This window comes from Amphibalanus amphitrite, unplaced genomic scaffold (genome assembly GCF_019059575.1).
Source record: "Amphibalanus amphitrite isolate SeventyFive unplaced genomic scaffold, NRLGWU_Aamphi_draft 000027F_arrow, whole genome shotgun sequence".
Taxonomy (NCBI): Eukaryota; Metazoa; Arthropoda; class Thecostraca; order Balanomorpha; family Balanidae; genus Amphibalanus; species Amphibalanus amphitrite.
Genome location: NW_024881523.1, coordinates 1,188,902 through 1,210,486, shown reverse-complemented (window position 1 = coordinate 1,210,486; position 21,585 = coordinate 1,188,902). Strand labels below are relative to the sequence as shown.

General features: G+C 47.3%; 2 protein-coding genes across 21 annotated transcripts in view; one reads left to right on the top strand and one right to left on the bottom strand.

The window, feature by feature from the left end:
- LOC122364520 overlaps positions 1 to 2,546 on the bottom strand; it is a 14,703-nt gene extending 12,157 nt beyond the window's left edge. For 2 of the 7 annotated variants that reach the window (XM_043334971.1, XM_043335010.1), the window contains exon 1: positions 2,281 to 2,426. The gene's annotated coding sequence lies outside the window, so the exon portion shown is untranslated. Of the gene's footprint in view, positions 1 to 2,280 lie in introns of all 7 variants that reach the window. The other 5 variants (XM_043335005.1, XM_043334988.1, XM_043334962.1 and 2 more) reach the window with 5 other exon arrangements.
- Positions 1,968 to 21,585, top strand: LOC122364547 (macro domain-containing protein CT2219-like). Of its 14 annotated transcripts, none has more exons than XM_043335054.1 (4): positions 13,007 to 13,119; positions 14,595 to 14,735; positions 15,249 to 15,411; positions 20,151 to 21,585. In XM_043335054.1, the coding sequence occupies exons 3-4, from the start codon at positions 15,366 to 15,368 to the stop codon at positions 20,846 to 20,848; spliced, it is 744 nt and encodes a 247-aa protein (XP_043190989.1). In that variant the 5' UTR covers positions 13,007 to 13,119; positions 14,595 to 14,735; positions 15,249 to 15,365; the 3' UTR covers positions 20,849 to 21,585. The 14 variants fall into 14 exon arrangements, 13 of the variants coding, with proteins under 13 accessions (XP_043191064.1, XP_043191016.1, XP_043190989.1 ...); XM_043335036.1 differs by lacking the exon at positions 20,151 to 21,585 and adding an exon at positions 16,078 to 17,192; XM_043335073.1 differs by having other exon boundaries at positions 13,008 to 13,090.

Below are 21,585 nucleotides of genomic sequence, written 5' to 3'. Positions count from 1 at the left end.
GAGGCCCCCATGCGACCAGGCCCCCGGCTACCAGGGCCCCCTAGGCGACTAGGGACCCCAGGCAATCCGGAGCCCCCATGCGACCAGGCCCCGGCTACCAGGGGCCCCCTAGGCGACCAGGGGCCCAGGAAACCGGGGGCCCTCGGATGACTGCAGGGGCCCATCGGGTCATCAGGGGCCCCTCGGGTAACCAGGGGCACATAAATGAAACTTTGATATCATTTTTTCTTCCTAGTAAAAGACGTTTTATCCAGTGTTTGAAAAAATATACCGGGGCCTGAGGGGCCCCCCCCCTTGGGTACGTCACTGATTCCACTGGCCGCTCTCTACCGACAGTCGCTCTGAGCGACTGTCGACTCGCTCGACTTGAGCGACTCGCTCAACACCGGCAAGATACCAAGTGCTTAGACACTTGGCAAGATTGCATTTGCAACCATCTTTAAGAAAGGAGACAAGCAACTGCTCAGCAACTACAGAACCGTGAGCCTGACTTCCACAGCATGTAGGTATGTAAGGTGTTTCGAGTCACTGATCCGCGGTGAAGCGCATCGGCACTTGTCAGACGCCCGACTACTCTCTTACAGTCAATATGGGTTTCGTCATAAGCGCTCATGCAGTTCTCAGCTGATCAAGACCCTGGACGACTTGAGTATTGCAGTTGAAGCTCGCCGCAGTATCGATGTGATATCCATAGTACTAGTAGGACTTCCAGAAGGCTTTTGACTCGGTCCCACATCAATAACTGCTGAACAAACTCCGCTGCAACGGCGTCAGAGGTAAACTACTGAAGTGGAATAAGTCACTTTTATCATATCATAGCCAGCAAGCGGCCGTAAACGGAAAACTGTTTGAGTCGAGGCAGGTAGCTAGTGGAGTTCCCCTTGTCCCACATGGGACCCAGTTGGAGCCATAAGACAAAACCCCCTGGCAACCACATGGGCTGCCCATATGGGACCTATATGGGACCCACTTGGGTGTGCAGGCTGGAGAGCAGCACGTGCTCCAGCACATCAGCCTCTTGTGCGGGCACCGCTTGTACGGGCACTGCTGGCACGACGCGGAAGGGAGACGGCCGATTCGGTGCACGTACTGCAGCGAGCGGCCCCAGTGCAGTGGCCTGCCCTCATATGGACTCTGGTGCACCGACACGGCGCCCTCTCGCTCTCTCCTGGGATGGGGACGGGGAGCGGCAAAGTGCTCCCGAAGAGTGGCTTGAATAGTAACTCGGACCAGTTGTCGCGCTATATTGACGCGAGGAGCATAGTGAACCGGCCGAGTTAGCGAGCGGGCATCCGAGGACAGGGCGGTTGCTTGTTTCGCCGGGTTGTCCGCTCTCTCGTTCCCCTCTATCCCCCAGCGGGCAGGAACCCACTGCAGGATTACTTCACGACACCTGGCGACGTTCAAGAAGGTCTTCCATACCTATCTCCGAACCGAGGGTGGAGGCCTCACATGGGCGGCCACTCCTCCGCTGAGTAGACTCAGGGCGTCTCGCCAATTCGAGCACATGATGACCGGGGCGGGGACGTCTCGTCCTGAAACCTCTCCAGAGCCACCCACAGGGCGAATCTGCTGCTAGATTGACCAGCCTGCCGACTAAATTCGGTGGCGGTCTTTCACCAAAAAATTATGCGGCTGCCCTGTGCCTAAAAATTGTTGGTTAATTAAGCATCATCTCCGGTGGGCCAAGTGCTAACCGGAACTCTCACGCTGTTCCAAGCAGTCAGGCAGCGGTAATGCCACATGCATTGCCCGGGAATCGAACCCGAATAGCTGAATCTAGAGACAAGGAACTTACCCCTAGACCAGAATGCTCCCCTGCCGAAAAATTCAGCCGCCGCCAAGAGTTGAATTCAGTGCATGCGAATTGCGAAGTTACGCCGGAACCGGAAGTGCGCTGAAATTGTTGGTGCAATCCCTCCGCTATGCCGGACATATTCGGCATAACGTGTATTTTTCCAGTCTGGTTCCATTCCAGTCTGGCTGTAAGGTAAGGTAAGTAAGGTAAGGTGAGGTAAGGTAAGTGAAGTAAGGTGACTTGTTTGGTTAAGGCCTGAAGATAAAGAAGAAAGCCAAAATGCTCTGGAAAGCTTCCATTGAAACAATAAAGCTCGTCTCAGAAACCCATTTGTTTTATTCACATTTTTAATAGGCATCTATCTATATTTGGTACGTAGGTACCGACAAAAAATCATGCAACCTTGTTTTGAGTGCCTTGGTTCCCAGTCATGTAACCGAGTGGCAGTCTCAACGTTAAAATCAATTTTTAAAATGCCTTACCCGACGGTGTATATAATTTTAAAATCCTCTCAGCCCCTCAGGCCTCACTTCGTTTCAGTTTCAGTTTGAGCTTGAGCTCCTTGTCCTCGTGAAAATATATTTTTCAAATACGGCGCAATAATAAATGAAAGTGGGTTGTGTTCGAAAAGCTTTCGGTAGAAGCGATTGCTGTGTTCAGCTGTACTGCTGAAGCATTTTGTCGAATGGAATCGCTGATAAAACGAAACGTCTCTCAAGTTGTCATGACAACGAAGGAATTCAAGGACAACTTGAATACGTCTCGTGGGTAATGGGAGAGAATTCATGTAACGGAAGTTAGCCCACATTCAGCCCACATTCGGCCCAGCCCAGATTGGGGCTGCCAAATCTAGGGAAAAATCTAGAAATCTAGGGAAAAATCTAAAAACCGTTTTACGCCCAAAACGGCTGGAGGAAACTGAAAAATAAGACCACCATTTGAAAGATCTCTTCACCCCGGACCTAATGATATGGTTAAATACCGGATCGATTTAACCAAAAGCATGATTTAACCAGGATAAAAATTTTCGGCCCCTACGATTTTCTTCAAAATCGGCAAGGTGATACTACAGGCCCAGATGACCAATCTGGCTGAAGAAACCCCTATGGGCATTGAAATCTATGGGGTAAAACACCCTTGGAAAGTTTTACCCACGCATTTCTGGCAAGACTATCGCACGCATCCCCCCAATATGGGTATCATATGAAAGCCCATGAAAACCCAAACAAAATGGTGGGGTAAATTTTACCCATTACCCCATCCAGGGTAAAACTTACCCAAGATGAAAATTTTCGGTCAATGGGGCGGCCCCTACGATTTTCTTCAAAATCGGCATGACGATTTTCTTCAAAATCGGCATGGTGATACTACAGGCCCAGATGACCAATCTGGCTGAAGAAACCCCTATGGGCATTGAAATCTATGGGGTAAAAACGCCCTTGGAAAGTTTTACCCACGCATTTCTGGCAAGACTATCGCACGCATCCCCCCAATATGGGTATCATATGAAAGCCCATGAAAACCCAAACAAAATGGTGGGGTAAAATTTACCCATTACCCTATCCAGGGTAAAACTTACCCAAGATGAAAATTTTCGGTCAATGGGGCGGCCCCTACGATTTTCTTCCAAATCGGCATTGGGATACTACAGGCCCAGATGACCAATCTGGCTGAAGAAACCCCTATGGGCATTGAAATCTATGGGGTAAAAACGCCCTTGGAAAGTTTTACCCACGCATTTCTGGCAAGACTATCGCACGCATCCCCCCAATATGGGTATTATAGGAAAGCCCATGAAAACCCAAACAAAATGGTGGGGTAAAATTTACCCATTACCCTATCCAGGGTAAAGTTTACCCAAGATGAAAATTTTCGGTCAATGGGGCGGCCCCTACGATTTTCTTCAAAATCGGCATGGTGATACTACAGGCCCAGATGACTAATCTGGCTGAAGAAACCCCTATGGGCATTGAAATCCATGGGGTAAAAACGCCCTTGGAAAGTTTTACCCACGCATTTCTGGCAAGACTATCGCACGCATCCCCCCAATATGGGTATCATATGAAAGCCCATGAAAACCCAAACAAAATGGTGGGGTAAAATTTACCCATTACCCCATCCAGGGTAAAGTTTACCCAAGATGAAAATTTTCGGTCAATGGGGCGGCCCCTACGATTTTCTTCAAAATCGGCATGGTGATACTACAGGCACAGATGACCAATCTGGCTGAAGAAACCCCTATGGGCATTGAAATATATGGGGTAAAAACGCCCTTGGAAAGTTTTACCCACGCATTTCTGGCAAGACTATCGCACGCATCCCCCCAATATGGGTATCATATGAAAGCCCATGAAAACCCAAACAAAATGGTGGGGTAAAATTTACCCATTACCCCATCCAGGGTAAAACTTACCCAAGATGAAAATTTTCGGTCAATGGGGCGGCCCCTACGATTTTCTTCAAAATCGGCATGGTGATACTACAGGCCCAGATGACCAATCTGGCTGAAGAAACCCCTATGGGCATTGAAATCTATGGGGTAAAAACGCCCTTGGAAAGTTTTACCCACGCATTTCTGGCAAGACTATCGCACGCATCCCCCCAATATGGGTATCATATGAAAGCCCATGAAAACCCAAACAAAATGGTGGGGTAAAATTTACCCATTTCCCTATCCAGGGTAAAACTTACCCAAGATGAAAATTTTCGGTCAATGGGGCGGCCCCTACGATTTTCTTCAAAATCGGCATGGGGATACTACAGGCCCAGATGACCAATCTGGCTGAAGAAACCCCTATGGGCATTGAAATCTATGGGGTAAAAACGCCCTTGGAAAGTTTTACCCACGCATTTCTGGCAAGACTATCACACGCATCCCCCCAATATGGGTATCATAGGAAAGCCCATGAAAACCCAAACAAAATGGTGGGGTAAAATTTACCCATTACCCTATCCAGGGTAAAGTTTACCCAAGATGAAAATTTTCGGTCAATGGGGCGGCCCCTACGATTTTCTTCAAAATCGGCATGGTGATACTACAGGCCCAGATGACTAATCTGGCTGAAGAAACCCCTATGGGCATTGAAATCCATGGGGTAAAAACGCCCTTGGAAAGTTTTACACACGCATTTCTGGCAAGACTATCGCACGCATCCCCCCAATATGGGTATCATATGAAAGCCCATGAAAACCCAAACAAAATGGTGGGGTAAAATTTACCCATTACCCTATCCAGGGTAAAACTTACCCAAGATGAAAATTTTCGGTCAATGGGGCGGCCCCTACGATTTTCTTCAAAATCGGCATGGGGATACTTCAGGCCCAGATGACCAATCTGGCTGAAGAAACCCCTATGGGCATTGAAATCTATGGGGTAAAAACGCCCTTGGAAAGTTTTACCCACGCATTTCTGGCAAGACTATCGCACGCATCCCCCCAATATGGGTATCATATGAAAGCCCATGAAAACCCAAACAAAATGGTGGGGTAAAATTTACCCATTACCCCATCCAGGGTAAAGTTTACCCAAGATGAAAATTTTCGGTCAATGGGGCGGCCCCTACGATTTTCTTCAAAATCGGCATGGTGATACTACAGGCCCAGATGACTAATCTGGCTGAAGAAACCCCTATTGGCATTGAAATCTATGGGGTAAAAACGCCCTTGGAAAGTTTTACCCACGCATATCTGGCAAGACTATCGCACGCATCCCCCCAATATGGGTATAATATGAAATCCCATGAAAACCCAAACAAAATGGTGGTGTAAAATTTACTCATTACCCCATCCAGGGTGAAGTTTACCCAAGATGAAAATTTTCGGTCAAAAAATTTTCATATGATACCCATATTGGGGGATGCGTGCGATAGTCTTGCCAGAAATGCGTGGTTAAAACTTTCCAAGGGCGTTTTTACCCCATAGATTTCAATGCCCATAGGGGTTTCTTCAGCCAGATTAGTCATCTGGGCCTGTAGTATCACCATGCCGATTTTGAAGAAAATCGTAGGGGCCGCCCCATTGACCGAAAATTTTCATCTTGGGTAAACTTTACCCTAGATGGGGTAATGGGTAAATTTTACCCCACCATTTTGTTTGGGTTTTCATGGGCTTTCATATGATACCCATATTGGGGGGGATGCGTGCGATAGTCTTGCCAGAAATGCGTGGGTAAAACTTTCCAAGGGCGTTTTTACCCCATAGATTTCAATGCCCATAGGGGTTTCTTCAGCCAGATTAGTCATCTGGGCCTGTAGTATCACCATGCCGATTTTGAAGAAAATCGTAGGGGCCGCCCCATTGACCGAAAATTTTCATCTTGGGTAAACTTTACCCTGTATGGGGTAATGGGTAAATTTTACCCCACCATTTTGTTTGGGTTTTCATGGGCTTTCATATGATACCCATATTGGGGGGATGCGTGCGATAGTCTTGCCAGAAATGAGTGGGTAAAACTTTCCAAGGGCGTTTTTACCCTATAGATTTCAATGCCCATAGGGGTTTCTTCAGCCAGATTAGTCATCTGGGCCTGTAGTATCACCATGCCGATTTTGAAGAAAATCGTAGGGGCCGCCCTATTGACCAAAAATTTTCATCTTGGGTAAACTTTACCCTGGATGGGGTAATGGGTAAATTTTACCCCACCATTTTGTTTGGGTTTTCATGGGCTTTCATATGATACCCATATTGGGGGGATGCGTGCGATAGTCTTGCCAGAAATGCGTGGGTAAAACTTTCCAAGGGCGTGTTTACCCCATAGATTTCAATGCCCATAGGGGTTTCTTCAGCCAGATTAGTCATCTGGGCCTGTAGTATCACCATGCCGATTTTGAAGAAAATCGTAGGGGCCGCCCCATTGACCGAAAATTTTCATCTTGGGTAAACTTTACCCTGGATGGGGTAATGGGTAAATTTTACCCCACAATTTTGTTTGGGTTTTCATGGGCTTTCATATGATACCCATATTGGGGGATGCGTGCGATAGTCTTGCCAGAAATGCGTGGGTAAAACTTTCCAAGGGCATTTTTACCCCATAGATTTCAATGCCCATAGGGGTTTCTTCAGCCAGATTAGTCATCTGGGCCTGTAGTATCACCATGCCGATTTTGAAGAAAATCGTAGGGGCCGCCCCATTGACCGAAAATTTTCATCTTGGGTAAACTTTACCCTGGATGCGGTAATGGGTAAATTTTACCCCACCATTTTGTTTGGGTTTTCATGGGCTTTCATATGATACCCATATTGGGGGATGCGTGCGATAGTCTTGCCAGAAATGCGTGGGTAAAACTCTCCAAGGAAGTTTTTACCCCATAGATTTCAATGCCCATAGGGGTTTCTTCAGCCAGATTAGTCATCTGGGCCTGTAGTATCACCATGCCGATTTTGAAGAAAATCGTAGGGGCCGCCCCATTTACCGAAAATTTTCATCTTGGGTAAACTTTACCCTGGATGGGGTAATGGGTAAATTTTACCCCACCATTTTGTTTGGGTTTTCATGGGCTTTCATATGATACCCATATTGGGGGATGCGTGCGATAGTCTTGCCAGAAATGCGTGGGTAAAACTCTCCAAGGGCGTTTTTACCCCATAGATTTCAATGCCCATAGGGGTTTCTTCAGCCAGATTAGTCATCTGGGCCTGTAGTATCACCATGCCGATTTTGAAGAAAATCGTAGGGGCCGCCCCATTGACCGAAAATTTTCATCTTGGGTAAACTTAACCCTGGATGGGGTAATGGGTAAATTTTACCCCACAATTTTGTTTGGGTTTTCATGGGCTTTCATATGATACCCATATTGGGGGGATGCGTGCGATAGTCTTGCCAGAAATGCGTGGGTAAAACTTTCCAAGGGCGTTTTTACCCCATAGATTTCAATGCCCATAGGGGTTTCTTCAGCCAGATTAGTCATCTGGGCCTGTAGTATCACCATGCCGATTTTGAAGAAAATCGTAGGGGCCGCCCCATTGACCGAAAATTTTCATCTTGGGTAAACTTTACCCTGGATGGGGTAATGGGTAAATTTTACCCCACCATTTTGTTTGGGTTTTCATGGGCTTTCATATGATACCCATATTGGGGGATGCGTGCGATAGTCTTGCCAGAAATGCGTGGGTAAAACTTTCCAAGGGCGTTTTACCCCATAGATTTCAATGCCCATAGGGGTTTCTTCAGCCAGATTAGTCATCTGGGCCTGTAGTATCACCATGCCGATTTTGAAGAAAATCGTAGGGGCCGCCCCATTGACCGAAAATTTTCATCTTGGGTAAACTTTACCCTGGATGGGGTAATGAGTAAATTTTACCCCACCATTTTGTTTGGGTTTTCATGGGCTTTCATATGATACCCATATTGGGGGGATGCGTGCGATAGTCTTGCCAGAAATGCGTGGGTAAAACTTTCCAAGGGCGTTTTTACCCCATAGATTTCAATGCCCATAGGGGTTTCTTCAGCCAGATTAGTCATCTGGGCCTGTAGTATCACCATGCCGATTTTGAAGAAAATCGTAGGGGCCGCCCCATTGACCGAAAATTTTCATCTTGGGTAAACTTTACCCTGGATGCGGTAATGGGTAAATTTTACCCCACCATTTTGTTTGGGTTTTCATGGGCTTTCATATGATACCCATATTAGGGGGATGCGTGCGATAGTCTTGCCAGAAATGCGTGGGTAAAACTCTCCAAGGGCGTTTTTACCCCATAGATTTCAATGCCCATAGGGGTTTCTTCAGCCAGATTGGTCATCTGGGCCTGTAATATCACCATGCCGATTTTGAAGAAAATCGTAGGGGCCGCCCCATTGACCGAAAATTTTCATCTTGGGTAAACTTTACCCTGGATGGGGTAATGGGTAAATTTTACCCCACCATTTTGTTTGGGTTTTCATGGGCTTTCATATGATACCCATATTGGGGGGATGCGTGCGATAGTCTTGCCAGAAATGCGTGGGTAAAAATCTCCAAGGGCGTTTTTACCCCATAGATTTCAATGCCCATAGGGGTTTCTTCAGCCAGATTGGTCATCTGGGCCTGTAGTATCACCATGCCGATTTTGAAGAAAATCGTAGGGGCCGCCCCATTGACCGAAAATTTTCATCTTGGGTAAACTTTACCCTGTATGGGGTAATGGGTAAATTTTACCCCACCATTTTGTTTGGGTTTTCATGTGCTTTCATATGATACCCATATTGGGGGGATGCGTGCGATAGTCTTGCCAGAAATGCGTGGGTAAAACTTTCCAAGGGCGTTTTTACCCCATAGATCTCAATGCCCATAGGGGTTTCTTCAGCCAGATTAGTCATCTGGCCCTGTAGTATCACCATGCCGATTTTGAAGAAAATCGTAGGGGCCGCCCCATTGACCGAAAATTTTCATCTTGGGTAAACCTTACCCTGGATGGGGTAATGGGTAAATTTTACCCCACCATTTTGTTTGGGTTTTCATGGGCTTTCATATGATACCCATATTGGGGGGATTCGTGCGATAGTCTTGCCAGAAATGCGTGGGTAAAACTTTCCAAGGGCGTTTTTACCCCATAGATTTCAATGCCCATAGGGGTTTCTTCAGCCAGATTAGTCATCTGGGCCTGTAGTATCACCATGCCGATTTTGAAGAAAATCGTAGGGGCCGCCCCATTGACCGAAAATTTTCATCCTGGTTAAATCATGCTTTTGGTTAAATTGATCGGGTATTTAACCATATCATTAGGTCCGGGGTGAAGAGATCTTTCAAATGGTGGTCTTATTTTTCAGTTTCCTCCAGCCGTTTAGGCGTAAAACGGTTTTTAGATTTTTCCCTAGATTTCTAGATTTTTCCCTAGATTTGGCAGCCCCAATCTGGGCTGGGCCGAATGTGGGCTGAATGTGGGACACGCCTAAGAGCTGGACTTTTTGATGACGTCTTCGGGTGACGTCATGTCGTGTGTGACGTTTCGTGAGCAGGTAAGGGAAAGTCACCACTGCTGGCGAACATTGGTGCGGTAAATGGCAAACACAAATGCTGCGCAGAAAAGACAAATGTGTAACTTCAGTCTTCAGACAACATTCGTTCGGACGAAACCAAGGGACGAAACAAGAAGTTGAAGTTCTTCATGCGATTGTTAGTTATCTGTCATGTATGATTGTTATTAGCAGTTGATTTGTGAAATGTATTATCAAAACCAATGTTTATTGAACGCAGATTCAGTTTATTTTCAGATGTACCTAGGTACCCTTCCTTACACTTCACTCATCTCAAGCTGTTCAAACACCCTTGACAAAGTCGATTAAGATGAAACGTTGGGTATAATTTATACTGTGTTTTCTCTGCATTATTAACATATTCATCATATATACAATATAAGGGCCACATGCTTTTTACAGGGAGACATGTCAGACAGCCCAGTAGGATGAGGCTTCGTCAAGCGTCATTTTTAGCAAAGCTTTTCTTGCTTAAAATCCAGTCTGCAAAACATGGCAGGGCTTATACTTTGGCTTACACTTGACTCCCAGCTGTTGTGTCTTTGCTATGCGATGTTAAACATATAAAACATCTTACTATTCATGTATGCGCCATGACTCATGTAATCTTTTCACAGCCAAGACGCTCCTAAGCTACTGGGAATGTGGGGAGTGCAGCAGCATCAGTGCAGCACCGATGGTCGGATACGACGGCTGCGATAAATGGTGCCACTTCCGTTGTGCGGGACTGACTAAGGAGCCAGGTAAGCGCAAATGTTTTCTGTCCCAGTATTTTTGTTGCAGCTATAGTGATCAATGAAATATTTTCCGCAGTGTTCAGCCAAACATGTATTTCAAACAATCTGCTTCCCAACCAAGGGCGTCGCCACAGGGGGGGGGGACGGAGGGGATCTCGTCCCCTCCACTTTTTAAAATTTTAACATTACGCCTATGGCGTTGCATGGAAAGAATCGACTTGAAATGGTCCTCGTCCCCTCCAAAATGGTAATGTCCCCTCCAGTCGTCGCACCGTGGCGTCGCCCCTGTTCCCAACTACACAAATTTAGTCAAACAATGTGCCAATATGGAATTTTCAGGTTCAGTTGAATGAAATAGGAACAATGATAATTGTAGGTTACGTATACCTGCAAGAGAGGAAACAGAATACATTGTATTGCTTGTCCTTCACCGATACTGTTATTTTTCCATTTCTAGAAACACCGACATGGCGATGCAGGTGGTACTGCCTGGTGAGGCCGCGGTCTCCGGAATCGCCTGCAGACGAAGTCACCTGGCGTCCATCTGCACATCACTTGCAGCAGTGAGGCCTGCTGACAGCGTCTGGCAGTGTCAGCAACGTGCCAGCCAGCTATCTGGAGTCCTGCTCACCGCAGGTCGCCGACAGGAGGGGCGACGCATCGTCTCCGAGGTCGCCTCAGCAGCAGTGAGACCCCACTGGCCGTCTTCTTAGGCTTCAACTAGATTGCGAACAACCTATGCTGAGACAACGCCCATGACGTGTGATCCGGTACCGTTACCGCACTGCGTGCCTGTGCCCGCTGTGAGCCGCTAGTGCATGGGTTCGACCATGAGAATATGTGTTTATGTTGCTTTTACTATTGTTTATACGTTGAAGTGACGAATTGTTTATTTTTCGCAAGCCTCCGCTGTCCGGTTGCCTGCAGCTCCATGCAACGCCAGCTGTACTGTTGTTTTAATGTTGTCTCTCCGCTCAGCTGTACAGTTACCTCTCCGCTCATATATGACACCTCTATATGAATGGCACTACTGATTGTCACACCCACTGTCCGTATTGTCCGTAGTGGTGTCTACGCCCATGTTAATACAGCGTGCAGAATCCAGATTCTATTGAGGAGAGTTGAGCCAAGTCACCATAGGCTCGGGAAGAGAGCAACGTGGAGGCCCACTGCCCCTTCCCCGGCCCCCACTGGGGGCGCCAGCCACTCCAACTTTTGACTGGATGTCAAGAGCGTCGCCACGAGGGGAACGAGTCGCCGGCCAGCCAAGGTAGCCAACGGCGTGTGAAGGTTGCCTGACCTCGAGGAAACTGAGATGGCACCAACGGAGGTTTTGTTAAGTAGGCGACCAAAATTCGAGCGGCAGCAACCTGGGCACCTTCACAGATAGCAGTGCCGCGTATCAGGGCGCCTTCGACGTTGAGCTGGGCGCCGATCATCAGGACGCCGGGGGAATATGACCCAATATCCCCCGTAAATATGTGTCTCGGAAGGGAGACCCAACCATAAAACTGAAAGCTCGCCGTATTTTATCCACTATTTTTCGAGCAGGTCCATAGATTTCCGTCCTCAAAAGTGCGGGGGATATTCCCCAGTGTTTGAGTTGGATGGGACTATAGTGGCGTTTACACCGACAGGAGATTCCCATTGCCGGCTGTGGGAAACTACTGTCGGTGTAAACGCCATTCATATTTCCTGCGTCACCCCTGTGGGGACGCCCTTACTCCATGGTGCCGAGCTTATCAATTTGGATATCAATGGAATCAAAATCTCTTATCGATCGATGAAGAACTAAATTACCCCGACCCGGAGAGCGTCTTTGGAATCAAAGCAGTAGCTCATGACGCAAGACTTCAGGCAAATAAATCATTCTTGTCTGAAATAAGACATTTGTGTATTGATAAGCACGTTTTATAAGCAATGGTAGCAAGATTCTCCGTGTATTTGGCTAAAGTGATAATTTAGTAGCAGATACTTACCGTCGCATTTCGTTTTTTTAATTAATAATTTATATTGTCAGAACTAGCAACATGTCTCTTCACTCAACAATAATTACAAAAGTGAAAAAGAAATGATAAATTGCTTATATTTTGGTGAAACTAAAAATTAATTCAGCACATATTTTTTTTACAGCGTTGAAGTCCAGCTCCAAAGGACAGCTGACGATCGTAGCCGAGCAGGCTGTTTGGTACTTCTTCACTACTTCTTAGAAGTACCCGTTAGTACCGATCATGTCTCACATAATAAGCTATTGGAACAAAAATATCGATGTTCTTCTAATTATTCTCCTTTCACACTTTAAATAAATACTTTTGGAATGCATTTACAAATTAATTTCACAAAAACGGCTTGAAATTTTACAACGTCAAAATACTTATTCCAATTTCCACCATGAAACCACCACTATATTACTTGCTTACAGAACCGTGCGCACAGTGCGCGCAGTTTTATCGTGACGTCAGAGGGTGCTTCCTCAGTGGCGCCCCCTGGCGGGGAACGCGTGCAAAAAGTCCAGCTCTTAGGCATGTCCCTGAATGTGGGCTAACTTCCGTTACATAGAGAATTCGGGCTGGTGTCTTTGGCGGGTCTTTGGGTAATTTCTAGGTAATCTCAACACCACTCAACACTGAATGGTGGGTGATGCTTGTATTTCGGTGATTTTTTGGTATTTAGAAGTTTAAACACGATTAAACACGATGCTTGGCCTTAGGTCGGGTGAGTCATGATATGCCGATTCTAAGTTTAGCGATCAACAATTTTCTGCTGATTTGATATTTTAATCAGCTTTTTTATATTTTATATGATTTTGTCATGCTGATGCGGTGGTCCCTGAGAATTTGTGATAACTGAGAAGCAGTATTTTGCCCATGATGCCTTAAGCCTAAGCTACACTAGCATGAATTTCGACGTTTTTTTCGGTTTCTGCGGGATTTCGGTTCGCGTCGTAAAGTTCGCCTCATAGCGAAAGCATTGCGCAAGCTACACTGCCAGTCTGGCGTCCCGTGGAACGAAAACCCGCAAAAACCGACGAGTCGGAACCGAAAAAAAGTTCAGAGCCGTGAACTTTTTTTCGATTTCTGCGGGATATCGTTCCACGCGACATTTTATGGCGCACAGCGGCATTCTTTTGTTTTGTTTACTTCTGCCTTTTTTGAAGTGACAGAAGGTTGAGTAGGTGTCAGTTTTCATCCGATTTGTGTAGATTATAGTCGTATTTTCTGTGTTAAGTTGTTCTGGATATTCACCTACCTACGCATCAGTATGGAACGTGCAATGAGAGATGAAGATGGAGAAATGAGTGGAGGTAATTTGAATGTTGTTATAATCAAATGAAAATCAATCTGTAACCTCACCCTACTAATGTGTTTCACATGAATTGAATTGTTATAATTAAATTAATTGGGTAGTTTGGTGGCTCCAGCATTTCAGTTGCACTGATGGTGTGGAAAATTCAAGGAGAAATATGAAGCTCAAGCTTTGATTTGTATTATTTTTGCACGCATTAACTAAGCACATGAAAAGAATGTGAAATCGCCCTTTGTGAAGTCTCCCGAAATTGCACCTTGGGCTCCATACTGAATGAAGACAACACCATATTGTCACAAACCAACTATCAATCTAGAACATTGTTCACATGATCATGTAAAGCTAAAAAATTAGCTACATCATGAGCAGAAATAACAAAACCTAAGCTAACCTGACCTAATTTTACCAACGTAACATAACCTAGCCTGACAACAGTAGCGGCGGAACACCTTCAATTAAGGGGGGGGGGGGGCACTGCTGACTTTTGGTCCCATTCTTTCCATGCAATGCCCATAGGGCTAATGTTAAAATGCCAGAATCAAAGGGGGGCATGGTGCCCTCCCCGTTCCGCCGCCTATGCCTGACAACATGTGGCTGGGTGTTAAGATATAAATGTTTTGTGTAAATAGTAACAATTATAAATGTGTGGTCTTATTCGTCAACCTTGGAAGGATGTGTTTTTTTCCATTTTAAGAATTAAAGTTAATAAATGGTGCAGAAGGAGAAAATCACTAAAATAATTGTTGTTATTAGGTACTGAATGTTTGACAACCTCCAGATCACTGGCATTTCTTTGTTGCAGAAATGGACTTCAACGAATCAATAATTGAAGCAGTCAGGAAGTACCCAGGTTTGTGGGACAAAAAGTCGAAGGACTATGCAAAGAAAAAGACTGTAAAAGATCTTGATTGGCAAAGAGTGGCAGCTGAGTGCAGATGTGATGGTGAGTGCTGACTGCTGGCTACCTACGCAGCTGAGGTTTTCAGTTGATATCACTTGAGCTTGCAATAATTGGTGGTTACATGCCTTGAAATGGGCTTTTTCAAGTACACTATTGAACTTAAATGGTCTAAACATCATAGTCACGAAGAAGAAAGGGTATTTAGATTGAATTTAGAAGATCAAGATACATAGAGATGCCTTTATTGATTGGTTTGGCACAATCAGTGTGTTTTATTTTGCAATATATTATACATTGATATCGATCCAGACTGGAAAGCATCAATGCACTATGCCTGACGCCTGTTAGACCCTCATCCGCTGAAAACTGAAATTCTGCGCAGTTGGTTTTGCGCCGAAATTTCTCTGTTGTTTTAGCCGACAGTTTGATGCCTGTTTGCGCCAAAATTAAGCCGTTTTTATATTCTGCACAGTGCACACCAATTTAGTTCTATTGGTGACATTTTGTTCTGTTGGATGAAATGAAATGGTAACAATACTCTCCTTCCATCATCAGTGCAAGCTGCCAAAGAGAGGTGGAAGTCTTTGCGGGACTACTATCTGGCCAGAAAAAGGAAGACTCTGCCCAGTGGATCAGCAGCACCTGCAGGTGGCCATCAGCACCTAGGACCCTATGGGAATATGCTCAGATTTCTGGACCCCAGCACCCAGCGTGGGCCGTGAGTATTAAACAGATGTGCAATATCCATACCTACTTTGTCCTCCATCCAGCCATCCTTTGACTTTGTCCATCATTCTATATTGTCACACAGGTCAGAATTGACAGTTTGTCATTGTCCTGCTGAAATATTCAAGGTAATAGTTCCATGCATAGTAACTTGGATGTACCTTTTGTTACCATGACCTCCCATAGTGTTTATTTTATATTTCTTATCACTCGATTACTTATGTTCCTTGTTCTGAAATGCAACCATGATTTCCTCCATGACTTCATCAGCTCGCCTGCCTGAAATATGTACTGAAGCCATGTTCTCTCATTTTGTACCCAATGCATATTTCACATCAGTTCCTTTCCCTTATCTGCCGAAACGTTAGTGTGTTTCTATCCAAACTTAATCATCAGAGTTAAGGAATTGCCCCATATTGATTTAACCCGCTCCAGACTGGGGAGAGGGTGGGGGTGGGGGGGGGGGTGGACAGTGGACACCCCCGAGTGGTTTTTCGCAGATATCTGAAAAATGGCCCCGCCGTTTGTCGCTACGTTGGTCCAGGAGCCGAGACTGGGTGATTTTCAGAACCCCACCCCCGCCGGTCCGGCGCGGTTTTCTCCATTCCACATTCAACGTCCCAAACCTTTCCTTATTTCCATATTTTTTCCTTTTCAGTACAACCTCATCCATGACCTTCCGGCTGGATTCACATGGAGGCGGAGATGATCCTGGAGGTGATCCTGGGGCTGAGACCAACACTCACCCTCACATCCTGTATCTTGAAGATACCCAATATGAAATTGAAGTGACTGAGGAGAACACAGACGACACACCGCACTCACATGATACAACACAAAACACATCGCGCGCTGACTACACTGAAAACACACCGCGCGCTCTGAGCACACGAAACGCACCGGCACAAAACACATCGCGCGCTCACCACACTCAGCACACAACGCGCGCTCTGGGCACACAACACACACCGGGCACACAAGGCACACGGCTCGTGCACGACACAACGCACGCTCTGGGCGCACAAAACGCACCGACACAAAACACGCAGCGCGCCCACCAGACTCAACACACAACACGCGCTCCGAGCACACAACACACACCTGGCACACAAGATACACCGTCCGCTGACGACACACACACACCGCGTGGCCAGGACACACAAGGTACATCGGATACACAAGGTACACCGCGCACCACATCGGGCACACGAAGCAAGCGCAAAACAACAGACATAGACTATGCTATCTTGGAGGAGCTAGATAGGAGCAGGAGACAACAATCTGACAGGGACTACACATTCTGTATGAATGTGTATGCTGAGCTGCAGCACAGGAGTGAGGCCACCAAAAAACTGATCAAACGTGCGTTCCAGCAGATCCTTGATGAATACGAGGACTGAAGGACACCCATAAGTCACTGAGACTGCGACGTGTTTGTATGTGTGGCTGTGGTTGATTTTTTTTTTTGTTTAACTAACTGGTGCCTTGACGTTGATGCCTACGTGTGCAGACAACCTGTTTTGCCGTATGTATCTCTATGGATATTTATTTTGTAGCTGACGACGTTTGTTATGTATTGTCCTGGCGTTTATATCCGCAGGGATGAAGGACAGACTGCCTTTTCTGCGATATTTACCTATGGCTGTTATTGTTCAATTTGGAGTTGACAACGTTTGTTTTGTCGTTGCGTTGATAGCCACAGCCCACAAGGACAGACAGCTTTCGTTAAGTCGTCTGTCCCTGTGATATAAGTTGTTCGTTTTGGTTAGCAACAGCCAACAGTAGTTTGTTGCTGACATTCATTCAATACATGGCTTTGCCGTGCTTGTTGATTGTTTTTGAGAGCAATTGCCGGTAACAGTGACATCATCTTTACGATATACACATTCAATCGTAACCATCGTCAGCTTATATTTCAAACTTCACGACACATTGAATCGATGCTTGAATCGTCAAGTAAACGGCGTGAAACAGTCAATCCGTTTCGACCAGGCACTGAATAGTTCAAAATTCAAATCATCACTTTTACAAGAACGGCACATCCAACATCATACCGCTTCTTATGCGCTCTCGCCATGGGAGTCACAGCGGCAGTGGTTACACACACACGGCGTACACGCACACATGATACACCCACAGTTCTTCACTAGCGGCGAATGCTGTTCAGCTGCCAGGGGACACTGCCGACGCCGCTGAAGTACTCGACGTACTTCTCTCGTACTTGGGCCGCCTGCTGAGGGTGATTGTGAGACGCGCCTGCGTCACGTAGGTCACGGAGACCGGGGATGTCTCGTCGCTCTTCAGGCGTGACGTAGCCGTAGGCCGCTGGCCCTCCACGTCTGGTCTCGATGTCCTTCTCTCTCAGGAAGTTATGCAGGACGCAGGTTGCCAGGACGATGAGTTTAACGGCCTCCACGTCACACCCGATCGGACCCCGGAACACCCGCCACCGTTGTGCGAGGATCCCGAACGCGTTCTCGGAGGTCCGACGGGCGCGGCTGAGTCTGTAGTTAAAGACACGTCGTTGGTCGTTCGTCAGGCGCGACCCAGGAAATGGCCTCATCATATGTTGCCGCAGCGGAAAAGCCTCATCTGCCACGAACACGTGAGGCACGGTCACTGCGGAGCCAGGGAGCGGCTCTGGGCCTGGCAGAACAGGCGGCCCGCCGTTGTCTTGGTCCTCCAGCAGCCGACCCAGGTCGCTTCCTCCCCACACTCCCCCGTCACTCTCCTGACCGTGGCTGCCCACGCTGATGTAGCGAAAGCGACACTTCGCGTCCACCACAGCCATCAGCACGATGCTGAAGAACCCTTTATAGTTAAAGTTCATTGAGCCACTGTTGGCAGGCTTGTCGACCATGATATGCTTTCCATCAACCGCCCCACAGCAGTTGGGAAACTGCCACTCCTCCTCGTAATCCAGGGCGTGCTGGCGCCACTGCTCGGGCGACGGTAGCCCCATCAGCCCTGGTCCGAGCTCCTCCCAGATGGCGCGGCATGTCTCAGGGACGATCAGGCGGATCGTGGCGAAGCCTATGCGGTAAGATTCTGCCACAGACTTCATAGTCCCACCTGACGCCAGGTAACTGCAAAAGGTGTACACATATGTAGTAATTAAAAAATGTCAGTCCTTTGTTACGTCATTGCGCCTATGTCATATTCGTAATTAGTCGATTGGAAATTGAGGCACCTTTTCTGGTTATGCAAGCTTATGTGTTTCATTGAGAATTATACGCGCATTGAAAGTATGAAGAGGCTTCAGGTCTTACCGCAGCGTTGCCGCCAGGCGCTCTGCTGCCGAGATCGGCTTCCTCAGGTGCGTGATCTCCTTCGTGATGACGGGCTCGATCTTGCCGAGCACCTCGTCAAATTCATTGACGCTCATCCTGAAGTAGCGCCGATGGCCCTCAGGATCATTCTGGCGCAGTTCCTGTACTAGCGTGTGGAACTCGCCGCACTCTTCTCGGCGCAACAGCACCGGGCGAACCCACAGGCTTCGTCGCTGTCTCTCGCGTTCACGGCGCAAAAATAAAACTCTTAATAATGTTTGACGATCCATTTACTGCGGCTCAACTTCAACAGATCAGACAATACGACGTACACAAATGCGGCTGCTGCATAGCACGCATTCGCAGAGGCCGCTCCGATTGGAACGAAAAAACGCAGAAACCGAAAAAACGCAGAAACCGAAAAAACGCGGAAACCGAAATCCCGCAGAAACCGAAAAAACGTCGCTAGTGTAGCCTGAGCTTTAACCAGTCCAGTGGTAACTGGCAGGTACGGCACAGCTACCGCAATGTTAAGTGAGGTGCCAGTAGTGGTTATAAGCTTTGGTCTGTATCTTAGGAGCTATCTACAGTGGCGGATCCAGGGGGCAAAATGGGCATTTGCCCCCCCCAAACGGCATAATTTTAACATTACGCCTATGGACGATGCATGGAAAGAATCGATAAATTGTTATGGTTTGCCCCCCCCCCCCCAAAACTCTGAGCTGGATCCGCCTCTGGCTATCTATGATACCACCATGAAACTTGGAATGTAGCTTACAAGTGTCACCCTTGCAGCTCATATTTTGCTGGCTTCTCTTGATCACTCATCAATATTTAAAGATTCACAGTTAAAGCCATCTCAATCTGTTGAGATTGGTAGAACCTCAAATTACATAAGCAGTGGGCTGTAACTACCTTGGATTCTGCGCATCTGATATTGGAAGCAAATTGAAATCCAATTTGCTTCCAATATGCAAATATCTCTGCATGAAAAATTCCATCCCCACTCACAATGCAGCATCCATCTAAAACATCTTCTTGGCTTCAGCTTGGTGGCTGTGGAGTGTGGCAGTAACACTGACTGAGTTCCTAACATTGACTTGTGGTAAAGTCTGTTTCTGTGATTTAGATCAATGTGATAACTGAGTATTTCAATGAAATTATCAATTCAATTTTACTGATACTACCATCTAAATTGTTTTTTTTTTTTCAAGCTTCAACTCTACTTTGTGTGTGCCATCTAATTGTTTTTTTTCAAGGTTCACCTCCACTTGTACTGCCCAGACATGTCATTGCTTGTTTACAACTGCTTCAAACTAAGCGGCTTATATGCTGCTTATTCAATTCACATCCCTGTGTATTTTCTCCCTTTGAAATTGTTGCACACCTATTTACACCTAACATGTTTAGGAAACAAGGAATATTTTATGTAAGCATGTTTGATAAATTTTTGTCATTTAAGGTCTGTCTTCTCTGTGCTCAAGAGTATCGAAAGCTATGAGTGCACCTGTGTCCAGTGATCTGGCTGAGCGTCGGCGCCAGTACAGCTGCGGCGACCGTTATGTGCCGCTCTCGGACATACCGAGCTGGCTCGACTACAATCGCCAGAGGACCAGCGCCGAGTCGTTGGTGACCAACAACCCGCTGGCCGAGCGGGTCTCGTTTTGGCGAGGCGACATCACGGCGCTGGAGGTGGACGCCATCGTGAACGCGGCCAACAAGTCGCTGCTGGGCGGCGGCGGTGTGGACGGCGCCATCCACCGGGCGGCCGGGCCCGAGCTCAAGGCCGAGTGCGCCACCCTGGGCGGCTGCGAGACGGGCGACGCCAAGCTGACGGCCGGCTACCGGCTGCCGGCGCGTCACGTACTGCACACGGTGGGCCCGGTGGGCGAGCGGCCCGAGCTGCTGGCCTCCTGCTACCGGCGCTGCCTGGAGCTGGCGCGCCAGCACCGGCTGCGCTCCGTGGCGTTCCCGTGCGTGTCGACGGGCGTGTTCGGCTACCCGCAGGAGGCGGCCGCCACTGTGGCGCTGCAGACGGTGCGCGAGCAGCTGGAAAAGGACGCCCAGCTGCCCGAGCGGGTGGTGTTCTGTCTCTTCCTGGAGGAGGATGTGGCCGCTTACCTGCGTCAGCTGCCCGTCTTCTTCCCTGTCAAGAAGTGAACGCTGTGTAACGACTAGGACGAGTCCCAGTGATACCGACACCCGTTCACGAATCTGCTCGTTGTTAGTCGTGCTGCTGCCTGTGAGAAGTATCTTTGATCGTTTTTACTTTTAAAACGGGCAGTGACTGTTACACTCTGACCAGTGTCCAATGGACTTTGCGGAGCGTATTTGATACAATAATCAAAATGGAACTCTGTAACCGAATTCGTCATGTTATATTTGGCTGTTACATTTTTGCTGTGCCAATTTTGCTGGGATGACTGTTCAGGCAATGGCTGTTTCTTCCGCGTGGTATTTGTCAAGTCGTTTCACAGTTCGCCTCTAGAGTGAATGATGCGAACGAAGCTATGTTGCATCAGCTTTGAGCTATGGCGGATGGCGGCTGTATCTTCCAACGGTCTGCTGTTGTTACTCTGCTAGTAACCAGAACTGTAACGTTCAGAGCTTATTCGAGCCGGTGAGTGAGACCGGGCGTCAGTGGGAAATACCCCGCATCGGTGCAGTACCGAACCCCATTTCGGAAGCAGTTGTTATGGCGACGCTGTCACGATGACGTGTCGTGTAACGAGACTATTCAATGTTTCGGTCGACAGAGTGCTGCTTCTGTCATTGCTGTGTTTTACTGATGCCGCTCGTTGCGTCAATGATGCGCTGTGTTTTGAGGCTATCGCATCCGGTGGGCTGGGACGGACTGTTTTGTAAATAAACGTATCAGTCTCAGACTCGCAACTATA

What these genes read in the sequence shown, in the direction of transcription:
- LOC122364547 (XM_043335026.1), top strand. Translation starts at nt 13,748, where the DNA reads ATGGAACGTGCAATGAGAGATGAAGATGGAGAAATGAGTGGAG. An exon ending in AGATGGAGAAATGAGTGGAG is followed by an intron (nt 13,791 to 14,594) that starts GTAATTTGAATG and finishes TCTTTGTTGCAG; the next exon opens with AAATGGACTTCAACGAATCA. An exon ending in CCCAGCACCCAGCGTGGGCC is followed by an intron (nt 15,412 to 16,077) that starts GTGAGTATTAAA and finishes TTTCCTTTTCAG; the next exon opens with TACAACCTCATCCATGACCT.